Genomic DNA, 21253 nt, shown 5'->3' with positions numbered 1-21253 from the left:
ATAAAACCATATGATTTTAAAACTAACATAGGTTATGAATTATTGATTCAATCTATCCTCTTTGCAATGAAGATAGAGAAACAATAGCACATTTTTGCAATGAAGATAGAGAAACAATAGCACATTTATTCTTTAGTTGCATGATGGTTAGAGACATTTTGGTTTGGTTGTAAGCTTGTAGCTAGAGCTTGAGAGTTTACACCCTCAAAATTACATTTTTAGTAGTGCAATTATTATTGATTGATGCTAAACCCTCTAGACCAACTAAATAGAGCTAATACTCATTCATCAACATGCCCCTCCAATGCCACCTTAAATGGCTTTCACACTAGAAGAAACTTGGGATCTAAGGAACCTAATCCTCCATAATAGAGAATAATGATTCATTTGGATTGAGGAAGAGGGAGATGGAGTAGAGTAGAGTAAATTTTGCCCAAAATTAACATATTTTCAGCCAACTCTACTTTACTCCCCCCTCAATCCAAACGGACCCTATGTGCTAAACCTTGTCAAGACTATAAACAACTTGGAGGTGAGAGTGAATGAATTTGTAGAGGCTAGTGATTCCAAGGATAAGATCAGATGCACTTCTACAAAAAAAAATGCCATGACTTATTTTGCAGCTTCCCATAACCAAGTTGTGGTTTGTAATAATTCTTCCCTCCCTCCTCTTGTTTGGGATACTTGAAGGTTGCATATTGATCTTTTGTCGGTTGAATTAAAATTATTTTTTATCAAAGGAAAAAAATAAGTAACAAGTTCACATAAATTTTATTAAGATTAACAACCCTACTCATAATTTTAATAACATTAACAACATTAGAATTATAGCTTTTTACTTTTTGTATATTTTGCCTTATTTGGGATTTCTTCCCACCTTTTTCTTTGTCGAGAAGATAAGAGTATCCAAGTCTTCCTAAAACCTTGACTGAACTAGGCACAATCTCTATGCGAATTTGCCTTTGCTTAAGAACAAATGAGATCGTTGAATCTTTGCTCCAATGACATAAGACTCAAATAAGAAATCCAGTCGATGTTCAAATTTCAATTGAGCTTTTATAACAATGAGTAGATGACAGATTATTGATTAATACAACATCACTTTAAAGCACAAGAAGTATGGGCCACTAAAACACACAGTAAAACGTAGAATACATATTGCTTTGAACTACTATTTTGAACGTATAACGTGAAAATGTCGGAAAACTTTGCCTTCAATTTGTTCTAAAAATGCAACATATTATTTCCCAAAAACAAAAAAGGGAAAACAAAATCAACTCTAGAATTCCGTAGTGTCTAAAAGACTCTAAAACAGTAGGTATTCCATTTTGGGAAAAAAAAAAAGGAAAACTAACAATCAGAATTTTCAGCACTCATTAACATGAATGAACTACACCACATCTTCCATTCAGTTGCTCAATCTGCTACACTTTGACCAGATTCCGACGAGGACAATTCCTGATAATGTCTTTGTCGCAATTTAAGTAATCCCAATTCCTATGCTGACTAAATCCTTGTCTTCTTCCATCAATTTTTTCTTTGATTGATAATCCTTGTCTTCTTCCATCAAACTAATCAAGTTCCATTCTTATGGCAGATCACAGAATAGGCATGTCTAATGCTTGCAACACATCCTTGAACTCAAAATCATGTGTTTCTTTGTTGAACCGTTCAACCAGCTTGTACCTCACATCATTCAAATAAAAAGATTGGGTGGTTTCCAACAGCCATTTTGCCTCTGTGTCACTAATCTTGCTTGTGAACACAACATCACCACGGATCAGCACCAAGTCCTTGCTTTCTGCAAATTCATTGTAATAAGATACAGTAAAGTAAGGAGCTGATTGAGTTCCTCTTGCCTTGTAATCTTCAAGACCAGTGAAAAGTATGTGCGGCATCTGCACTGCAAGAAAAGTTCAAATAAGCATTTTAACCATAGCAATACACTAAAAATCATCTTTGTTACTGATAATAAATTGTAGTGAGCTGTAAAAAGTTCGTTGCATGAAAAAGCACATCTATAGCCGTGGATGACTCATATGCTGCTCCCTGTCCCATATTGAAATATTGCTTTTGTAAGAGTGTAAAAACACATATCATTCTTAAAAATCTTTTGAAAGCACTAGCTAAAATAGCCTTTTACAAGATATTAAATGTATTGTTTCAACTAGTACTCCTACCAGGTTAACATAACCCTAATAGGTTACTTGAAATAGATTTTCTAGAACAAAATTGTAAAAAGAGAATAAAGAACTGGGGCTCAACCATTTGAGGAAATAGACCAATCTTGTCTGGGAAAGAACTTTTGAAACAGGATAGTAATGTTGAACAGTCTTGCCAATTTAACTTTTTATTCTTTAATTGAATTAATTAGAAACATCTCAGGGTATACATTAGAATACTAGTAAGGCAGTTGAAAAGTCTTGTCAATTGAAGACTGGAATAACAGGGCACTAGTCAATTGCAACAGGCACTTGCAGTACTCATTAGGACAAAGAAGATGAACTTTGTTATTATGGAAAGTCTACTAAGGACCACAATAATTTTAAGTATAAAGAAAAGGGTAAAATTCAGTCCAATAGGATTCCTTCAAGAAGGAGAATACCAAGTCAAATATAAACTTCATTTAGCAGTTTAATATGTGTTGCTTACAGAATGGAATTTTTTTTCAATTCTTATATATGTATCGTGCCAAGAGCCTTTTGGCTCAATTGGTTGGCACCTCCTGATGTCTATGACATCCACGGCTTAAACCCCCACTCCCCCAACTATCAAATTATCAAAAAAAAAAATCTTATTTATGTATTATAATTTTTCCTTAATCCCTAATCCCTATCAGAATATTAGTGTGCATAAACATTATCAAAAAAATATCTTATTTATGTATTATACTTTTTCCTTAATGCCTAATCCCTATCAAGATATTAGTGTGCATACAACAGAAATAGTAGGAGAAGAATGAATTGACCATCAAATATTTTGGATTTTATTCCATTGGTTACTATTGAATGATGTAAACCATCAAATAGATGCTTTGTATTTTAGAGTGATTCAAAGTAGATGGTTGAGTATATACCCATTACATTGATTCCAAAATCTATTGTACTTCCTGTGGGGGGTAAAAGGACCCAAGTGGGCATATGGGCCTTTGGACTGAAGCATGGAAGGCCGACCTACTCCAGAATTAAACTCTACGAATTGGCCCATACGCCGAAGATCCGAGGGTACAGCCGAGAACGAGCTTCTCTACGGACAAATCCAAGAGAACTCAAAACTTCATTATGGAGGTCAAGGTATAACTCTGGAAAGACTAATGGTTAAAAGGGAATACCCTGAACCTTCTAGATGCACCAGTGTTAAAGAAAATATCAAGTGCAAAGGCTGCCACCTCCGCATTAAAGGCTCTGCATCTACCTCCTTGGCCGCATTAATGGGGAAGTGACCCCTGAACAGTAGGGCTGAAACTTCTAGTCAATGTCCAAACACTAGGAGGGAAGACAGTATTTAAAAGGGGTGGAGGCCAGAGAGAGAGGGAGGATCAGCAACAAAGAAAGAGACTAAGAATTGTAACTTTTAAGGAAGAAATAGCAATAATACAGAAGTAGTCCTCGGCTAACGTCCGAGGATGCCTATTTTCAGTTATCTTTTGTTATCTACCTGTGTTTGTAACTCTTAGCCCGTTATTAAGTTCTCAGCACTTCTAATCTAGGTTTCAAACCCACGCTCTACAAATTTTATTGTCTAAGGCTCATTGGGCCTGAGCCCGTAGTTGTTTTTGGGTCCAGGTGCAATTGTGCACTTACACTTCCTTCTATATAAATTTTTTTATTATTATTCTTTTAATAAGTATATAACAATTTTTATTAATAAAAAAAGACTGTGTCTCCAAAACTGTTTGTGTTATGACATATCAACTGTAAATTGAAAAGCATTCAGCTCAAGCTTTAATAGATAATGCTTTTGTTTTGTTCTGCAACACAGACCTTGCCAATGCATTTTTCTCCTTTGAACATTCCATTGCATAGGCTTCAGCTAATGTGTAGAAAACATCAAAAGAAGAGAATAGATACTTCTAATATATTAATGATCATAAACAAACACAAGCTTGTTTGAGTTTGGTGGCAGCCTCTATATGGGTTTGCACACTCGCATGTGTTACAGCTCCTAGTCAAATGTATACATGATTTGCTAGCAAATAAATACTATTACATTTCATAACTAAATAGACCAGTAAATTAGTAATTTGTACCAGCATTAAGGTAAGGGAAAATCTGATGATGTGATTAATTATCTTAATTAATATCAAGGGTTACTTTTTATAAGAATTTCCATGATTATATTACTCCACCAACAAACGCTAAATGAAATTTGCTTGACACATATACATAACTTAATAAAAACAGCATGTGTGATATAAAGCCAATAGTTAAAAACCAAACCTTGAGCAAACATTGTTGTGTAACCACTTCCTCTCCACAAAGGAATAACAAAATACCGGCTGCAAAAAACGACAGAAGTATGGATAGCAAAATATGGAGAGAAGATATGCATACAGTTCAAACATCAATATCTTTTTTGTTTCCAATAAGTATTTAATAAAAGGTGCAAAGGGAAATAAGCATCATCTAAATGAATTACCAATCAGCTGCTCTTTGCTCCAACAAGTAATAAAGCTTCGCTTTCATAGATGCACCAATATGGCCTCTTCCTAAGTGATACTGACATGAGAAAAAAAAAAACTATCTATAAGCTATGGTCCTAGAGTTCTATGTCACTATAATTTTGGTTCAAAATAGCAAAGGAAATTCAATTAACTCATAAGGATTCTAGTTTCCATAGAAACCTTAACCTTCTCAAATATATAGTCCCAGGCTACAGATTCTCTAAACAATCATTGAAGAGGTTGATGGTACAAAAGAACTCCTCATATGCTAATTAGTTGTCCAAGGAAATTAAGCTCATTCCATAAAACGCATTCTAAAGTTTGGCCAACAAATTTAGAAAGGCCATAAACTTGGAATGGATCATGAAAATACACTTCATTTGGCAAATGTTGACCACAATGTGGTTATGCTCACATGAAAGCAATAAGAATTAGAGAACCTTCCATAAAAGGCCTTTCCTCTCACAAGAAGCAAAACAGTTCTTGGGGTTTCACAAAATGCATATTATTATGACCAAAATAAGGTAGTTACATCAAAGAAGAGAGAGTAAACTGACAGAAGAAATCATTTATCACATTCTCTTAGAAAAACCCAAAGAAGCATACACTAATTTAGATGGAAATCAACCCATGTAAAAAGCTACACCAAGTAAAATCTTTTACTTCAATTTCCTTCACAACCAGATGTAGTTAATGCGGACACAGAATTTTCATGTTTCTTAGAAACAAAGAACACAAGTCAATGAGCTGAAATTTTAAAATTCACCTAATTGAGTAAAACATAGTATTAGCTTCACCAATTAAATAACTATCACTAATTTACCACAAGAAATGTTGATTACTTTGCAAAAAAACTTATTCACTTTAATTAGTGGAAATAATTAAATATTTTTCATTCACTCAAGCAATAATATTTATATTAATCTTAACAATTTACATTACTCTCTTTTTAATGACATGTAATATAATTGAATCTATTTCTTCAAAGATTATAACACATAATGACTATTATACATAGACCATAAAATAATTTCTTACAAAATATTTGAAAACGAACCTATAAGTAACATACCCACACATTGCATCAACTAGTTCATATATGTCTCTATGTTCTAACCTAAAACTTTAAAATTGGGTTCCTAAGACAAGGTTCTAATGTGGTGATAAGGTGTAGAGTGTAAAAGATTTGAAGTAGACCCCATGAATTGAAATCACACCATTTTTCTCTTCACAAGGTTACTGATCAATTTAGTTGTTGACTATTTGAATAAATATGAAGTTGACATTGACAGCATTCATAATGGCAATTTGGATCACTCTTCCTTGCATGCTGCCAATAACATGGTCAAATAAAGAAAATCTACTCTAAGACAAGAAATGCATTTTTCAAATATCTGCCTTCCATTCTTAAGGATCTTCCTTTGCCAGACTTGCTATTTAATTGGGATTCCTTCTCCAGAGCAGCAGCTGATCATTTTTGTTTCTCATTGGTACTATTTCAATTTTCCATACATGGAAAGAACTTACGTCTTCTTTTATGTTTCAGTGTTATTAGCACACCATTTCAGTGCCTGCTTAACCGTATCTTTAACAAACTTAACAAATGAATATGCCCTTCTTGCTTTCAAGTCAAATATCTCATTTGAACCTGAAAATCCCTTGTCAAATAATTGGTCTACCACAACATACTTTTGCAACAGGATGGGAGTCACTTATAGTGCTTGGTACCAAAGAGTCATAGCTTTGAATCTTCCTAACATTGGTCTAACTGGCACCATTCCTCCTTACTTTCTCTCATTCTTAGTTTCCATCAACTTCAGTGGCAACAACTTTAGTGGCCCATTGCCTGATGAACCATGTCATTTGCATAGATTAAAAAGCTCATAAAGCAATTTTAGTGGATTTTTTCCAACATGGCTTGGAACATTATCTAGGCTGTGACACATACTTCTTGAAGACAATGGCTTCACAGGTAGAACCCCACCTTCCCTCTCCAACATCTCAAACCTTGAGACATTGAATCTAAGCACTAATGACATATACCAGAGGAAATTTGTTATCTTCAGTACCTGAAGCTAATATACCTGGATAATAACCAGCTCGTGGGTTCCATACCATCCACTATTTTCAATGCCTCCTCATTGCAAAGCATCATTTCATAAATAACAGCTTAAATGGTAGCCTTCCAATTGATATGAGCTATCATCTTCCATTTCTACAATGCCTTTACCTTTCTTTCACCAAGTTAGCTGGACAGATTCCTTCCCATTTATACAAAGGCAGGAAGCTTCAAATTCTATTGCTTGTCTTCAACTAAGTTTACAGGAGGCATACCAAGAGAAATTGGCAACATTACCATGCTTGAGGGTTGTCCCTCGGCCTAAATAGTTTCAAAGGTATAGTTTAAGGATAAATAATTTATGGATTTGGGAACATAGCTGTGTTTGAGGGGTAGTTGGAATGTGACAATCCTACTCATTTTTGTTTTTCCATCAAAATAATACTAAAAATTAATCTATGTTAGTTGCATCTTCTAAATTGTTCCATTTTAATTCTTTATGTCTAATGTTTAGCTACTCTAAAGGTGAAATTCCTGAAGAGATTGGGAACCTACTCAGTTAGGATATTGAGATTACAAAATAATAAACTAACAGGATTTTTACCTTCTTCCATCTTAAACATATCTTCTCTGAAATATCTAATTCTCAGAAACAATGATCTATATGGTAGTCTCCCAACAGATATATGTTACCATCCTTCTTTACTCGGTGTACTTTATCTCACCAATAATAAATTTTCGGGAACCATACCTATAAAAATCGGGAATTGCACTTTGCTACAAAAGTTGGACCTTGGTGAAAACAACTTGACAGGTAACATTTTGCATTTCCTTTTGTTAGGAGTTCATATAATATCATGTTAAATTGGAAGCACTCTTGATATGTTTATAACAAGTCATTCAGCCAAAAAACAAAGTTTATAACAAGTCAGTTTATAATTGAGGAAAATGTGCACGTTCAACCTGCACCAATTATATGATTGTACCTGTAGGTAGTCTTGGCGTAATATGAGCCAAGATTGAGCCATTCAAGTAGCATGTTATCAGGCAGATTTATGAACCTCTGTTTTTGGATGTTAACCACTATGGCAGGTAATATGCCAGAAGGGAAATTTGATTTCTTTCCAATTTAAGCAACTTGAAATTGAGCAACAACAAACTTACAGGCTCCATTCCTCCAACCATCTTTAGCATCTCAACAACAAAGTCCATTTCACTGGTATCAAATTGCCTTTCGGTCAGTCTTCCTACAAATATAGGCATTTCACTTCCCAATCTTAGAGAAGTATATTTAGGAGAAAATAAAGCTTGGTGGAAATCTTCGAAGTTTTATCACTAATAATTCATAAGTTACCATTCTAGACATTAGGGGGGCAACTTATTCACTGGTAATGTACCAAAGAACTTTGGTAATTAGGGACAACTCCAATTGCTCAAGCTGGGGTATAATAACTTGACTAGTGAACCTTTTCCAGAATCTAGCTTTATTGATTCTCTGGTGCTTTACCCAAATTTTCTCATTAAACAAACTGCGGTACCAGCCTCTACCATTTTCATTATTCTTCCATTTCAATAACACCTATAGTACCTATATTGATAGTAAATTTCATCTGAAAAGAATTCATCTCATATTCAGTTCGTTCTCACTTCTACAATTCCAGAAAGCTAGTCAATCACACAATGCGATCAAAGAAATTCATGGAATAAACCACCAAAAAAAAAAAAAAAAAACCCATTTAAAAAAAAAATACAAGAAAATCACATCAACTAAGATTCATAGGCAGAATATAATCAAATTGAGAGTTTTTGTGAGACATTACATCATCCCAGGCGGAAGCAATGTCCTCAGGCGAGCGATCCTTCACTCTCTGAATATCCATAATAGAGTCCAACGGCTTGTGCTGTAATGGCGAGAACCCAGTGGCAAAGCTTGAAGTTCTACAAAAACCAAGCGAACCCCATCTCACGAAATCGCCAGGGATCACTCTCTGTTGCAGTTTTTGAAGATTTGGTTGCGAAGACAAGGCGGTGAATGAATGTTTTGGGACAACATAGGCTGAGGAAACATGGTTCAGTGTCTTTGAAATTCTTGATGACAAACGTTGCAGCATTGTCAAAATGTAAAAATTGATGGAAAGGACTAGAAACTTTGACTGTAGTGTATTATATATATATATATATATATATATATATATATGGTTATACTAAGGTCAGATGTATATTGTAGTTTTATTGAAAATTTAATATAATCTTATCAAAAAAAAATTAATATAAAAAATAACTATATTTTACCCAAAATAATAAATAAATAAAATTTATTTTTGGGAATATGTTTTTGTTTTATTATTATTATTATTATTATTTTGTAATTACACTCAACTCCCTTTGGGGAATGATACTCCACCCAAACCTAAAACCAAAAAACAAAAAATACTTTCCCCCTTTAACATTCATTTAACCAAAATATGACATGTAGCAAATAGAGAGTAAGAAATAAAAAGTAATCTACTAGTTGGTAATTGACATAGTTATTACAACAAGTTTCAAACATAAATACATCAAAATGAATATTTCAAGGCCACTACCAATAATTAATGTAGAGTATCATTCCTCAAAACCTTTGGGAAGGAGAATGTAATTACTTTTTTTTTTTTTTTTAAGTTGTAATTAGAGAGGACAATAGGAGTTAGGGATGGAAATAGGGCGGAGTGGGGTCGAAAGAAGAGATCTTCGCCCCTATTCTGCATGGTTCTTTTTTCTTGCCCATTCCCGCCTTGCCTATATGACAGGAAAAATTTTCTTACCCCATCCTTGTCCTTTGGGGCCCCGTGAAGCCCTGACCCACCCCGTAAAACTCTACCTTTTGTTAATTTGCCGTACAACTATTACAATTTTTTTTAATAAAACATGTTTTATTAATGAAAATATACTTGAAATTACAACTAAATTTATCTAATCAAATCAAACTATTTTTTAGAAAAAAATTGAATAATATTATCCAAGTGTTTAACAAGACAATATCATAAATAAAAAAAAATAAAAAAATAAAAAAACCTCATAAAAAAAATAGAGCCAGAGAACCACGTTGAGTAGAATAAAATAAACTAATATTGATATGTTAATTTAAAGAGTAGGGTTTTAGGGTATAAAAAATTTACAATTTTAATATTTATCAACACAGGGCGAGATAGGTCTAAAAAGTCTAAACCTATCCCTGTCTCACCCTATGGTACAAGGCTAAAATTTCGTCCCATTCCCCCCCCCCCCCACCACCTTTGCAAGGTAGGGAAAACTCGCACAAGACGAAGCAGGGAGGGGTGGGTTAAGCGAGATGAGGCAAAATTGTTATCTCTAATGGAAGTGATAGGGTTGGATTTGGGATGTCCAATTCCATCTATCCCTTTAAAGTTAGAATGTGACGGGGAGAAATGGGTCATGGTGGGGTGGGTCAAAGGTATTTTAACATCCTTAACATAGAGATGAAAGAGTTAAGAAGAGATGAAAAGTTGAGGGGAGAGCATCTAGAGAGTGCCAATTGAGAGAGAGAAAAAAAATTATTTTAGTGATTTGTAGTAGAATATGAAGGAAAAAAAAAAAAGAGAGAGAGAGAGAGAGAGCATATGATAGGTATTAAAAAATTAAATTATATAGACAATTTAAACATTTCATATATATACACACACATTCAGGACACAGTGAGCCAAGTAAAACTTGTCTTGTCCTACCACTTCTTTGGGATGAGGAAAACTTGCAGAAGGTAAGACAAGTCATGTAGGCAAGGAAATTTTTTCCATCCTTAGTAATTTAAAATGTTTTTTTTTTTGCTCAAAGGATATAAAAATGGTAATTTTCTATTAGATTTTAGAGCAAATATTTTTTTTTTTGAAATTTTTAATCTAATCTATCTATAATTTATAATATTTTAATATATATATATATATATATATATATATATATATATATATATATATAAACAAAGACTTATGCCTTTGTTTGACCTCAAAATATTTTTCCATATAAGTTTTTAAGACATCACAATTTTAGTATTTTACACATCATTATTTTACTATATATTTTAATTGATTTAAATTCTATTATATATTTTAAAAAATTCATTAGAATCTTGACACGTCATTTAAAAAATAATAATAATGGAATAGGTAGTTTCATATATAAATAAAATAATAATAAATATCTATTAATAAATATCACAATTATTGAATTTCATATTTGAAAAAAAATAATATAAAAGAGAAAAAAAAAACATTTTGTCAAATTCTCCCTTGTATTGCGAGATTAGTGCTGGTTGTTATGAATAATAGAAACCCAATTAAGAATAAGATAGCATTAAATAAAAATTAATACTATTTTTATTATTTAATTAAAAAAGGATTTAAAATTAATTTGATCAACTTTTCCGATTTTTTTCAGTATCATGACCGCGCAATTAATGTATGGTCTAATTAAGAATTATATGTAAATTAAAAAAAGATATTTTAATAATGTGATATAAAAATTGAATAATAAAATATATTACAAAAATAAATAGGAAACCCCCCCCCCCCCATTTTAAAGCTGAATGACATTTTTAGTAAGACCAATTTGTTTTATCAAAAATTAAAAAAATTATAATATATTATAAATAATTTAAAATAAATAATGGAATACCTTTATAATTTCATGAGACTTTTGATAATTAATTTTTAACCATAGTATTTGATGATGCGAAGAAAATCAGTAGGCTGGATGCTTCAAATTTGAAAGGACTACTGGCTGTCTTGATGCCTGAAAAAGAAAGAACAATGATCAAAGGTGACCGGGGTTGCTCCGATGCCAAAGTTCGTTTTTCTCTCTTGAATTTTAGAATTCCAACTTTTCAGGAAATGTCAAAAAACATACATTTGTTTGGTCTGAATGGGCATTTGTAAAGTATGCCCTATAAACGGTTATTAGACTTGTAACTTCCCCTATATTTGAGGAGGTTTAAGGGTTCATGGATAACTTCCACAACCGTTAGGAGTTACATTTTTTTTATATAACTATCACTGGAGGTTATACATGTGATAAGGAGTTGTAGTATGTAGGCAAGTTCATGCTTGGCAATTTTCCTAAGTGTCAGGGGCTCGTCCAGGAGTCTTCCTAACGAGCGTACCTTGCTCTCACGGAAGGTCGTCCTTTTGTAGACGACCTTCTCATTTTTCCTAACAGTAGCTCGTCTAGAAGTCTTCCTGACGAGCGTACCTTGCTCCCACGGAAGGTTGTCCTTTTATAGGCAACCTTCTCACGGACGATTATCCTTACATGGACGACCTTCTTGTGTGAGATGCATCTTCTATTCTAGACGACTCCTTTGGATGAGATGGAGTTGGTCAAATTTATAATTCACCATCAGTTGCCCCCTTGTCCAAAAGGTCGTCCAGAGCATTAGAGGACCTACTACTGTTCTCTGGACACATGTCTTCATGTTGGTGATCATACGCTACTCCAGGTGTCACAATCTTAATGACTGAGTTCTATGGTTCTAGATTGTGCCACGCGTCACAATTTCATTAGCAATTTGTCACGTCGATTTAATTTTTCGAAGGAAATGCCACATGGTGCTTCTTGATTGGTCACGTAATTCGAGACACCATTTTTCAATGCCTATAAATAGTGGAATTCCCCTCGTACCCTTTGCATTTCTCAAATTTTCTTCTTTGACATCTCTCGTCTTAGCGCCTCGTCTAGAAGTCTCTTGCATCTATAGTCTCTTGTCGTCTAGATCTAGGTATTTTCTCCATCCTCGTCTTCAAGTTTTAAGTTTTCTTAAAGCATGTCTGAGGTTGTCTTTTCTTTGTCTAGCAATAGCGTTGATAAGGCCATAGACGAGTATCATGATCCTAGCGGTTTTAATGGTTCTAGTGATAGTAGTAGCAGTAGTTGCAATAGCAGCAATGAGGGAAACACCACTGACGAGTATATGTCTGGTGTCCCTAGGGTTCCCTTAGAGGTACTTTAGGAAGAACTTAGGATGAGGGCTGAGTCCGGATTTAGGGCTGGTACAAGTGCTCCCTCATCTACTGCTTAAGACGAGGCTGAGATAGTTTACAATTATGCTGTTGGGATTGCCTCTAAGACAGATGAGAAAAAATTAGGCGTCCTTAAGACTTGGTACCAAATTCCTGAAGACTTGAATCCCAGGTTACCAGTGCGTGGGGAGTGGTGTTGCCAACCCCATTTTGGCGTTGGCATTTATAAGGCTTACCTCTTGGGGGGTCTAAGGCTACCTTTTAATGCCTTTGCTAGGGAGTTACTTTCTAGGTTGGGTTTAAGTATGTGTCAACTCAACCCCAACGCATAGAGGCTAACTGTCGCTATGCAAGTTTTGTAGAGAGAGGTGTTTGAGGGGAATCGTCCTCTTCTAGTCGTATAATCTACAATAAGCAAAGTGATGACGATTAAGTCATCATGTGGGTGATGGACTTTTCCAGCATCCTCGTCTGTGAACGTAATGGCTTGTTTGTCTGTGAACGTAACAACTTGTTCGTCTGCCCCCTTCGTCCTTGGTGGTCGTCCAGAAAGTTGGACATTCTGTACCACCTTCAGGTATGTCTTCCTTAACTTGGAAGATTGTCATGTTGAAGTTCCTCCTATAATAACTCTGGTCTCTCTAAGTGGGGCTCATGATGGCTTTTCTACATTTCCTTTCAACTAACGTCTTTATGATCCCATCCAAAAAAATGTCTTAACTTTCCTTGTTTGATAAGATTCTGTATTTGCTGCTTTAAATCATAGCACTCGTCTGTGTCATGTCCATGATCTCTATGGGAGTGGCAATACTTGTTCTTATTGCGCTTCTTGGGATCTCCCTTCATCTTTTCTAGTCACTTCAAGGATGGGTCATCCTTGATTTGCATAAGCACCTAATCAAGTGGCGCGTTTAGGGGCGTGTAATGCTAACTCCTTCTTGAAGACAGTCCTACCTTCCTGTTATCTCGATCTTTCTTCTCTCCCGTCCGAGCCTTCCTTGGACGAGGTCTTTGTTCATGATGGTGTGGGAGGTCTACTTCCATTCGCTCTGCTCTCTTCCTCTTCTTGGCAATGATTGCATCTTCTGCATTTATGAAACTTTAGGCTGAATGGACAAGTTTAGCCATGGTCTGTGGCTCTTGATCATAAAGCTTGTGGATGAACAAATCGAAACTAACTCCATTGTGAAAGGTTGCCAATAGCAACTTGTCATCCATCTTGTCTACCGTTAAGGCTTCCCTACTAAAGTGAGTGATGAAGGACCGTAAGCTCTCGTTTTCTCCTTGCTCTATAGCCAACAAACTGGATGAGGAGCGTTTGTGCCTTTGTCCTCCAATAAAGTTGTTGACAAACAACTTGCTCAACTTTGCAAAAGAACCAACAGTATTCTGAGGTATCTTGCTAAACCACACTCATGCTGGCCCCTTAAGAGTAGTTGGGAAGGCTTTGCACATTATCTCATCTAGAACTCCTTGAAGGTGCATCGTAGTCTTGAAAGTTGCTATGTGATCACACGGGTCGCGTGTTCCATCATATGAGTCTAAGGAAGACATCTTGAACTTAAGAGGCATGAAGTGATTATTGATTAAAGCCATGAAAGGGGAATTAGTTCAATGAACTAAATCATCTACGTAATTTGTCCTTCTCATATTCTCCCTCATCTTGTCCATGACCCTTCTCATTTGATCCATCTCCCTCTCCAAGTGTGGCACCCTTCGTGAAGCGGTACCCTTTGACTGGTTCTCGTGCTTAGTATTTTCTCCTTCTCTAACTTCTTAACTTTGAGCTTGCCTTTCTGTACATCATTCATGACGTTGCCTCCTTTGGTTGATTTCCCAAGTCAATTCTTGATTCTGATGGGTCAGCTCTGCTATGGACTGTATTTGTTGGATGGAAGGCGGTTGCATGGCTGGTATTGACTGATGAGCATGGTTGGGATGGCTGGAAGCGTTCCCACTCTCATATTGGCTTGAACTAATGGCCAGTGACCTTGTCCGGACCATACAACCTTTTGTCTTAGGAAGATAAATTGCAAATCACAAATTTATGTTTCCTGCAGACGACGCCAATTGATGATGCAAAGAAAATCAGTAAGCTGAATGCTCCGGGCTTCAATAGGCTAGTGGTAGCTTGGAAAACCTGAAAAAAAAAAGACACAAGATCAAAGATGACCAGGGTGAACCAGCCAAGAACCCTTCGATGCTTAAGTTAGTTTTTCTCTCTAGAACTTAAGAATTGCAACTTTAGGAGTAGTGGAAACTTACAATTATTTGATGTGGACGAGTTCTTATATAGTGAGTTTTGGAGTGGTTACTTGTTTAGTAACTTCCTCAATATGTGTGGAAGTTAGAAGGTTCAGACTTAATTTTCACAATTGCTATAGAAGTTAGTGTATTCAATCATATCTTCTACAACTGCCATTGGAAGTTAAGTACTTGGTAGGAAGTTATAGGAATGAACAAGGATTCTGCCCATACTTCAAAATAGTAGAAAGTGGTCTCAATTATAAGCTTTTGTATATAAATTCATTCTGAGAATTTCCTAAGTGTTGAGGGGTCATCTTGGTGCTTTCTTGATGGACGACCCTGATGTCCACGAAAGACCTTCTGACGATGGACGACCTTACTGGCTCTGGATGACTCAAATGGACGAATTGGAGATGACTCGATTTTTAGTTTACCATCAATACTATTTTCATGGAAAATAGAAAACATTTGTTTAAAAAATCAGTTTCTTTTTTCTTTTCCCATAAATATTTTCTAAATCAATGTCTTTAAGACATCTGTAAACATTTCTCTATAATAAAATAGATATCAATAGTGGTTCTACATGAAAGTGAAGTTGCACTAAACACACTCTTTCACCTCAAATGTTATCTAGGAAGCACATATACTTTATTTGGAGTGTTATACCTGTGTTGTATCTACCATATAATGTTACAATTTTTCATAAATTACTTGTGTTTTTGTGTTGTACTAGTACTTGTATCCGTATTCGTGCTTCCTAGAGTGTCATTAAAAAAAATTATGAAATTTTTTGTGCTTATAGTAGTTTTGTATATTTCAAGGGTTATGGCAACATCTAAGTAAAACTTTATATTTATCATTAAATAATTTAATTTAATTTTCTATATTATAAACTTTTCTTTATTTAAAATTCAAAACTATTTCTGTTGAGAGGTCATGTAAAATGCATAATTTTCATTTTCTACTGAGAGGGCTTTGGCTTTCATTTCATTAGCTCAGCATTCAACAAATCGTTAGAACAAAATGACTTACTTTTATCCAAAACATCATTTTCCTTTTAAAGTCTACTTTTCTATGTGAATGATTAGGGAAGAAATGAAGAAAAGTCTATCTATAATTAAGAAAGAAACGAAGCGTGCGTTTGGATTGCATTGATATTTCTCAAGTGTGCGTTTGCGTTTTTGGCTAGGTCCCACAACACTTTTCATGACCAAGCCAAAAACTCAGCAAAAACGCAAATAAATGGCTTGTTCATGACTCATGACACTATTCATCATTAAAAATTATTTTACTATAGTATTTTCAGCAAATAAGTTTTCAGAAAATTTTAAAAAGTTGTGAAAATATGTTGCATGGACATTTTTTTAATTAAACCTAGGAGGACATTTATGGACCGTCTTGGGCTTCATGGATCATATTAAACTTGGTATTCATTTGACCAATTCATTTGAGTTGGGCATCCTAAAGTTTTAACATGTGATTAAGCCATTTGCTTATTATGAGTAGCAGTCTCTCTCTCTCTCTCTCTCTCTCTCTCTCTCTCTCATCATTTTTTAAGAAGTGTTATGTTCACAAATTCACAACTCTTTTACAACAAAATATAGGTAAAAAGTTATTATTGGTTCTAATTTGAATTCACAATTTAAATTACTTTTTTACCCATGCATAACAACAAATAACAACTTGCCACTTAAAATTTATTGTGAAAGTATTATGGACATAGTATTTCACTTTTTTTTAAGGAAAAAGTAAATCATTTCAATGGAAGAGAATAAAATCAAAGGATATTAGACTCATAAATAAGGAGTGAATGGTGGGTTAATTTTTTGGTCATTTTTAGATTCTGAGGGTATTTAGGTAATTTTATAGTGTTTTAGGGTATGAGTTCCTGTAAACAATAGTTTTGTAGGCCAAAATGGCCAAATACCACAATTTTCAAAAATTTGTAGCCAAAGAACACTGTTTCGGAACTAAATAGGGAAATACCACTTTTATGGTACTCGAGTTTGGCAAACTCGAGTACCATTTGGAACTCGAGTTTAAGACACTCGAGTTCCTAGAAGTTTTGCCACCGTGGCACTGCTGAGGTGGAAATTGGGCAATTAAAAAAAATAATGTGGTACTCGAGCTTGGTATACTCGAGTACCATGCAAAACAATACTCGAGAATGCCATGCTCGAGTACCTTTTATAAATAAAATCTGTTTATTTTATTTCTACGGTACTCGAGCTCACCAAGCTCGAGTACCTTGTAACTTTTTTTTTTTTTTGGGATTATCGACAAATAAACATAAACATAAAATGATGGTTATTTTATTTCTACAATACTCGAGATCACTAAGCTCGAGTACCTTGTAACTTTTTTTTTTTTTTTTTTTGGATTATCGACAAATAAACATAAACATAAAATGTTGGTTATCTTATTTCTACAGTACTCGAGCTCACCAAGCTCGAGTACCTTGTAACTTCTTTTTTTTTTTGGGATTATCAACAAATAAACATAAACATAAAATGCTGTTTATTTTATTTCTACAGTACCCCAGCTCACTAAGCTCGAGTACCTTGTAACTTTTCTTTTCTTTTCTTTTTTTGGGATTATCGACAAATAAGCATAAATATAAAAATAAGCAGCTTTTTTATGTTTTTATTTATTTATATAGAAGCATTTTATACTCAAGTATTGTGTTGCATGGTACTCAAATATAGCAAGCTCAAGTACCACATTATTTTTTTTATTCGCCAAATTTCCACCTCAGCAATGCCACGGTGGCAAAACTTCTAAGAACTCGAGTTCCAAATGGTACTCGAGTTTGCCAAACTTGAGTACCATAAAAGTGGTATTTCCCTATTTAGTTCCGAAACAGTGTCTTTTTGCTATAAATTTCTGAAAATTGTGGTATTTGGCCATTTTGGCCTCATAAACAGTGCATTTAACTTATGAATAGTAACTTCTTTGTGAACATTAACTTCTTTATTATTTTCAGTTTTCAGCAAAAATAATATATTCAAACGGATTAAAATGAAAAAATTGAAGGTTTACCACAACCTATTTAAAGTACTCTTAACTTTGTTAAGCAATAAAAAAAGTACTCTTAACTTCACTTTTCTTCAATTAAGGACTCTACGGTTTAAGTTTATTCTATCAATTTTCCTAAAATTTTAAAAAAAATATATTTTTTGAAAATATTTTTTAATAATTAATTAAAATATTTTTAATTTAAAAAAAAATTTGATAAAAAATTGGACACTCAAAATTTGGTGGAAAAACCTTGATTGAACTCGAAATTTAGTAGACTTAATTGAACAAAAGTAAAGTTAGAAGTCTGAAAAAATTTTGGTTAATTTTTTTAAAAAAATTTGGGTCTAGTTAACAAGTAATCTTAGGGCATTTTTTTATGAATTATTTTAGGAAAATTTTGATACCACCTTTATGAAAAATGAAAAAAATTGTCTATAAATTAGTTTTTTTTTTTTCCCCATAAAAGCTTTTCTAAAGTGATTTACTAACAAATGTGTCTAAGGCATCTAATAATAAATTCATTTTCCTTAATAGCTAAAACAAGTGAGTATTACATAGGTGCTCAAGCACTGGGAAGGAACCAACCAATACAAAGAAGGGAAACAAGTCACTTTGCGCAATTTTTACTTTTATTTTTGTCTATGTATATAAAAAATATCTTATAAACCGTAAATTTTTTTATTAATTTTTTCAAAGGATATAAAATAAAGAAAATGAGATGATGTCTTAACTTCTTAATTATATTCTTATTAACATTTTTATATTTCCATAATAAGATATTTTGCACATAAAAATTGTCACATATTTTTATATTATATAATAAGCAACTGTTTCAAATTTATTGATGAAGCTAAAAGATTGGTCGTCCATTATTGGAAAGGTCCAGATTGTTATTTACTTATTTTCCCTTCCTTGTCTTTAATAGATATTTTGCACATTTTTGTTGCATAAACACTTCAAAATTGATAATGTTATTCAAATACATATAGTCAAGCCATATGCTAACAGTCTAACACTACTAATCTTCTTCTTCTTCTTTCTTCTTTTTTGTTTTTTGTTTTTTGTTTTTTTTCATGAGTAAATGAGATTGCAAAAGGTCTAGGGGTCTAGATCATCTGGAAGAACAAAACACAGCCCTCCACATTTTGGCCTGAAAATTAGATTGCCTAAGGACAAAACATGCTCCCTATACAAAGCAATAAGCGTCTAGCAAATCTTGCTTCCATTACTAATCGTTTTCCTATAGTTTTCATTTTAAAAAGATTTAATAATACAAACCAACCTCCTAAATGTCCAAAGTCATTACAATTATCATCAAATCTATTTTGAGGGAATTTGTATTGTCCAATTTGGTTTTATTACTATGTAATCTCCTTTACATCAACTTGAAAAATTGTTTATAATGTGCATTCAAAAAGTTTAAGATATAAAGTGTAATCAAAGGTATAGTTTAGGATGGTAAAATGTAATTTACTCATGTTTTACAGTAACTTGCATCTCAACCTCTTGGACTAGTGACATTATAAAGTAGAGATACCCTTTTTTCCTTTGTTTAGTGATCTGATTGAGAAATCGTGTAATTCACTATATGGATATAATGGAAATCAAGAAAGTAACATATGACAATTTGCCTCAAGATCTACCCTTTAATGAATAAATACAGCAGGTTTTTAATTGCAAATAGATCTCACCGAAGACATACCTTGGGGACAGAAAAGCAAAAACAATAGCATCATAGGGACTATTTGTGGCTGATGAAGTTTGATCTTTTTGGTCCTACTTTTTTTTTTGTCTTTGACCCGGAGGGGGGGGGGGGGGGAGGTCATATCTAGTGGACCCTCTATATCTCTTCCATTACACATGGCTTTTGAAGACATGAGAGAATCCGCTTTATTGATTCATCCTTATGTCCATACGATTACTAGGACTGTAAAGATGATCAATCCGAGCAAGGATGCAGTGCATTATTTAGGTTTAGGACAATAGGTTTAGGATAATTATTGTGTATTCTGGCCCTCCTCTCACATGGGGTGGGTCAATGGAACCTAAGAGGAGAAGTATACTCCCAAATACATAATAGTTCATTACTTTATTAAAATGTCGATTTTAGAAATGCACAGAAAAAACTTGTTAAAATGTATGTTGGAAAATTATGAAAAATTAAATACTCCTTAAAATTTCTCAGTTTATCTTCTAATTGCTCTTTTTTGTTTGTAAGGAAAATTTTAAGTAGATCACACCCTGATCTAAAATCTATCACTGTGTTTATAGAAATTTTTTTCTCTAATTGGTCATTTTGTAGTTTGAGGTAGTCACCGATAGAGAATTTTTTATATATTAAAAAATAAACAATATTTCGACAACCATTTCAAATTTTTGTACATTTGATAACTTCAAATTTGGAAACAAATTTGGATGATCTGTACATCTAATGTAATTAATTTTCCATTGAGTTTTCACGATTTTCATTTGAATTTTCACGATTTTATACACTCAATGAATTCAAATCTTTCAACAAATTCGTATTATCTATACATCTAATATACACTATTTTTCCTTGAGTTTTACGGTTTTGTACATTCAATGAATTCAGATTTTTAAACAAATTCATACGATCTATACATCTAAAATACATACTTTTCCATTGAATTTTCATTATTTTGTACTTTCAATGAAGTCAAATTTCTCAACAAGTCTAGACTATCTGTACATCTTATGTACACCTTCACGATTTGGTACGTTCATTGATTTTCCAACGATTTTTTCTCGAATTTCTACATTCAACTAATTCGAACTTTTTTAAAAATTTGAATTATTCGAGGCATTTACCATTAGGTGATTTATAAGAATCACTCATTTTTCTTTCATGGAGTTTGTCCATTATTCATATGGTTACATATTTAAAAAAAACACAAAAACCATATAAGTGCAATAACCGCGCCAACGCTAAAATAGTTTATGCAAAAAACAATGAAAATTTTTTATGAGAAAACAATGAACAATTTTACTTAAGGCAAAAAATAGATTTTATGAATGCAGTAAGCAGATTCGAATATACAGTAAACATGATGTGCAGAAAGCAAATTTTATTAATGTAGAAACAAATTTTATCAATGTAGACAAATAGATTCGATTATTGTGAAATTCAAACATGAAAAAGCATTCAGATTTGGCGTTTAAATTTAGAAAACACGATTTCACTAGGTGTTTTATGAGAAAACAGCGAACAATTTTTTAAATAGTGAACAGAAAATAATT

The 21253-nt window shown here is 33.5% G+C and overlaps 1 protein-coding gene across 1 annotated transcript; it reads right to left on the bottom strand.

The window, feature by feature from the left end:
- Window positions 1-1120: 1120 nt before the first annotated feature.
- On the bottom strand, window positions 1121-8867 carry LOC142633542 (uncharacterized). Its single transcript, XM_075807781.1, has 4 exons — window positions 8543-8867; window positions 4639-4718; window positions 4440-4498; window positions 1121-1903 (listed from the first exon to the last, which is right to left on the bottom strand). The coding sequence occupies exons 1-4, from the start codon at window positions 8831-8833 to the stop codon at window positions 1599-1601; spliced, it is 735 nt and encodes a 244-aa protein (XP_075663896.1). The 5' UTR covers window positions 8834-8867; the 3' UTR covers window positions 1121-1598.
- Window positions 8868-21253: the final 12386 nt, after the last annotated feature.

Source organism: Castanea sativa, chromosome 5, assembly GCF_040712315.1.
Source record: "Castanea sativa cultivar Marrone di Chiusa Pesio chromosome 5, ASM4071231v1".
Classification (NCBI taxonomy): domain Eukaryota; kingdom Viridiplantae; phylum Streptophyta; class Magnoliopsida; order Fagales; family Fagaceae; genus Castanea; species Castanea sativa.
Note: the sequence above shows the minus strand (reverse complement) of the source record. Positions and strands in the feature narration are given on the sequence as shown.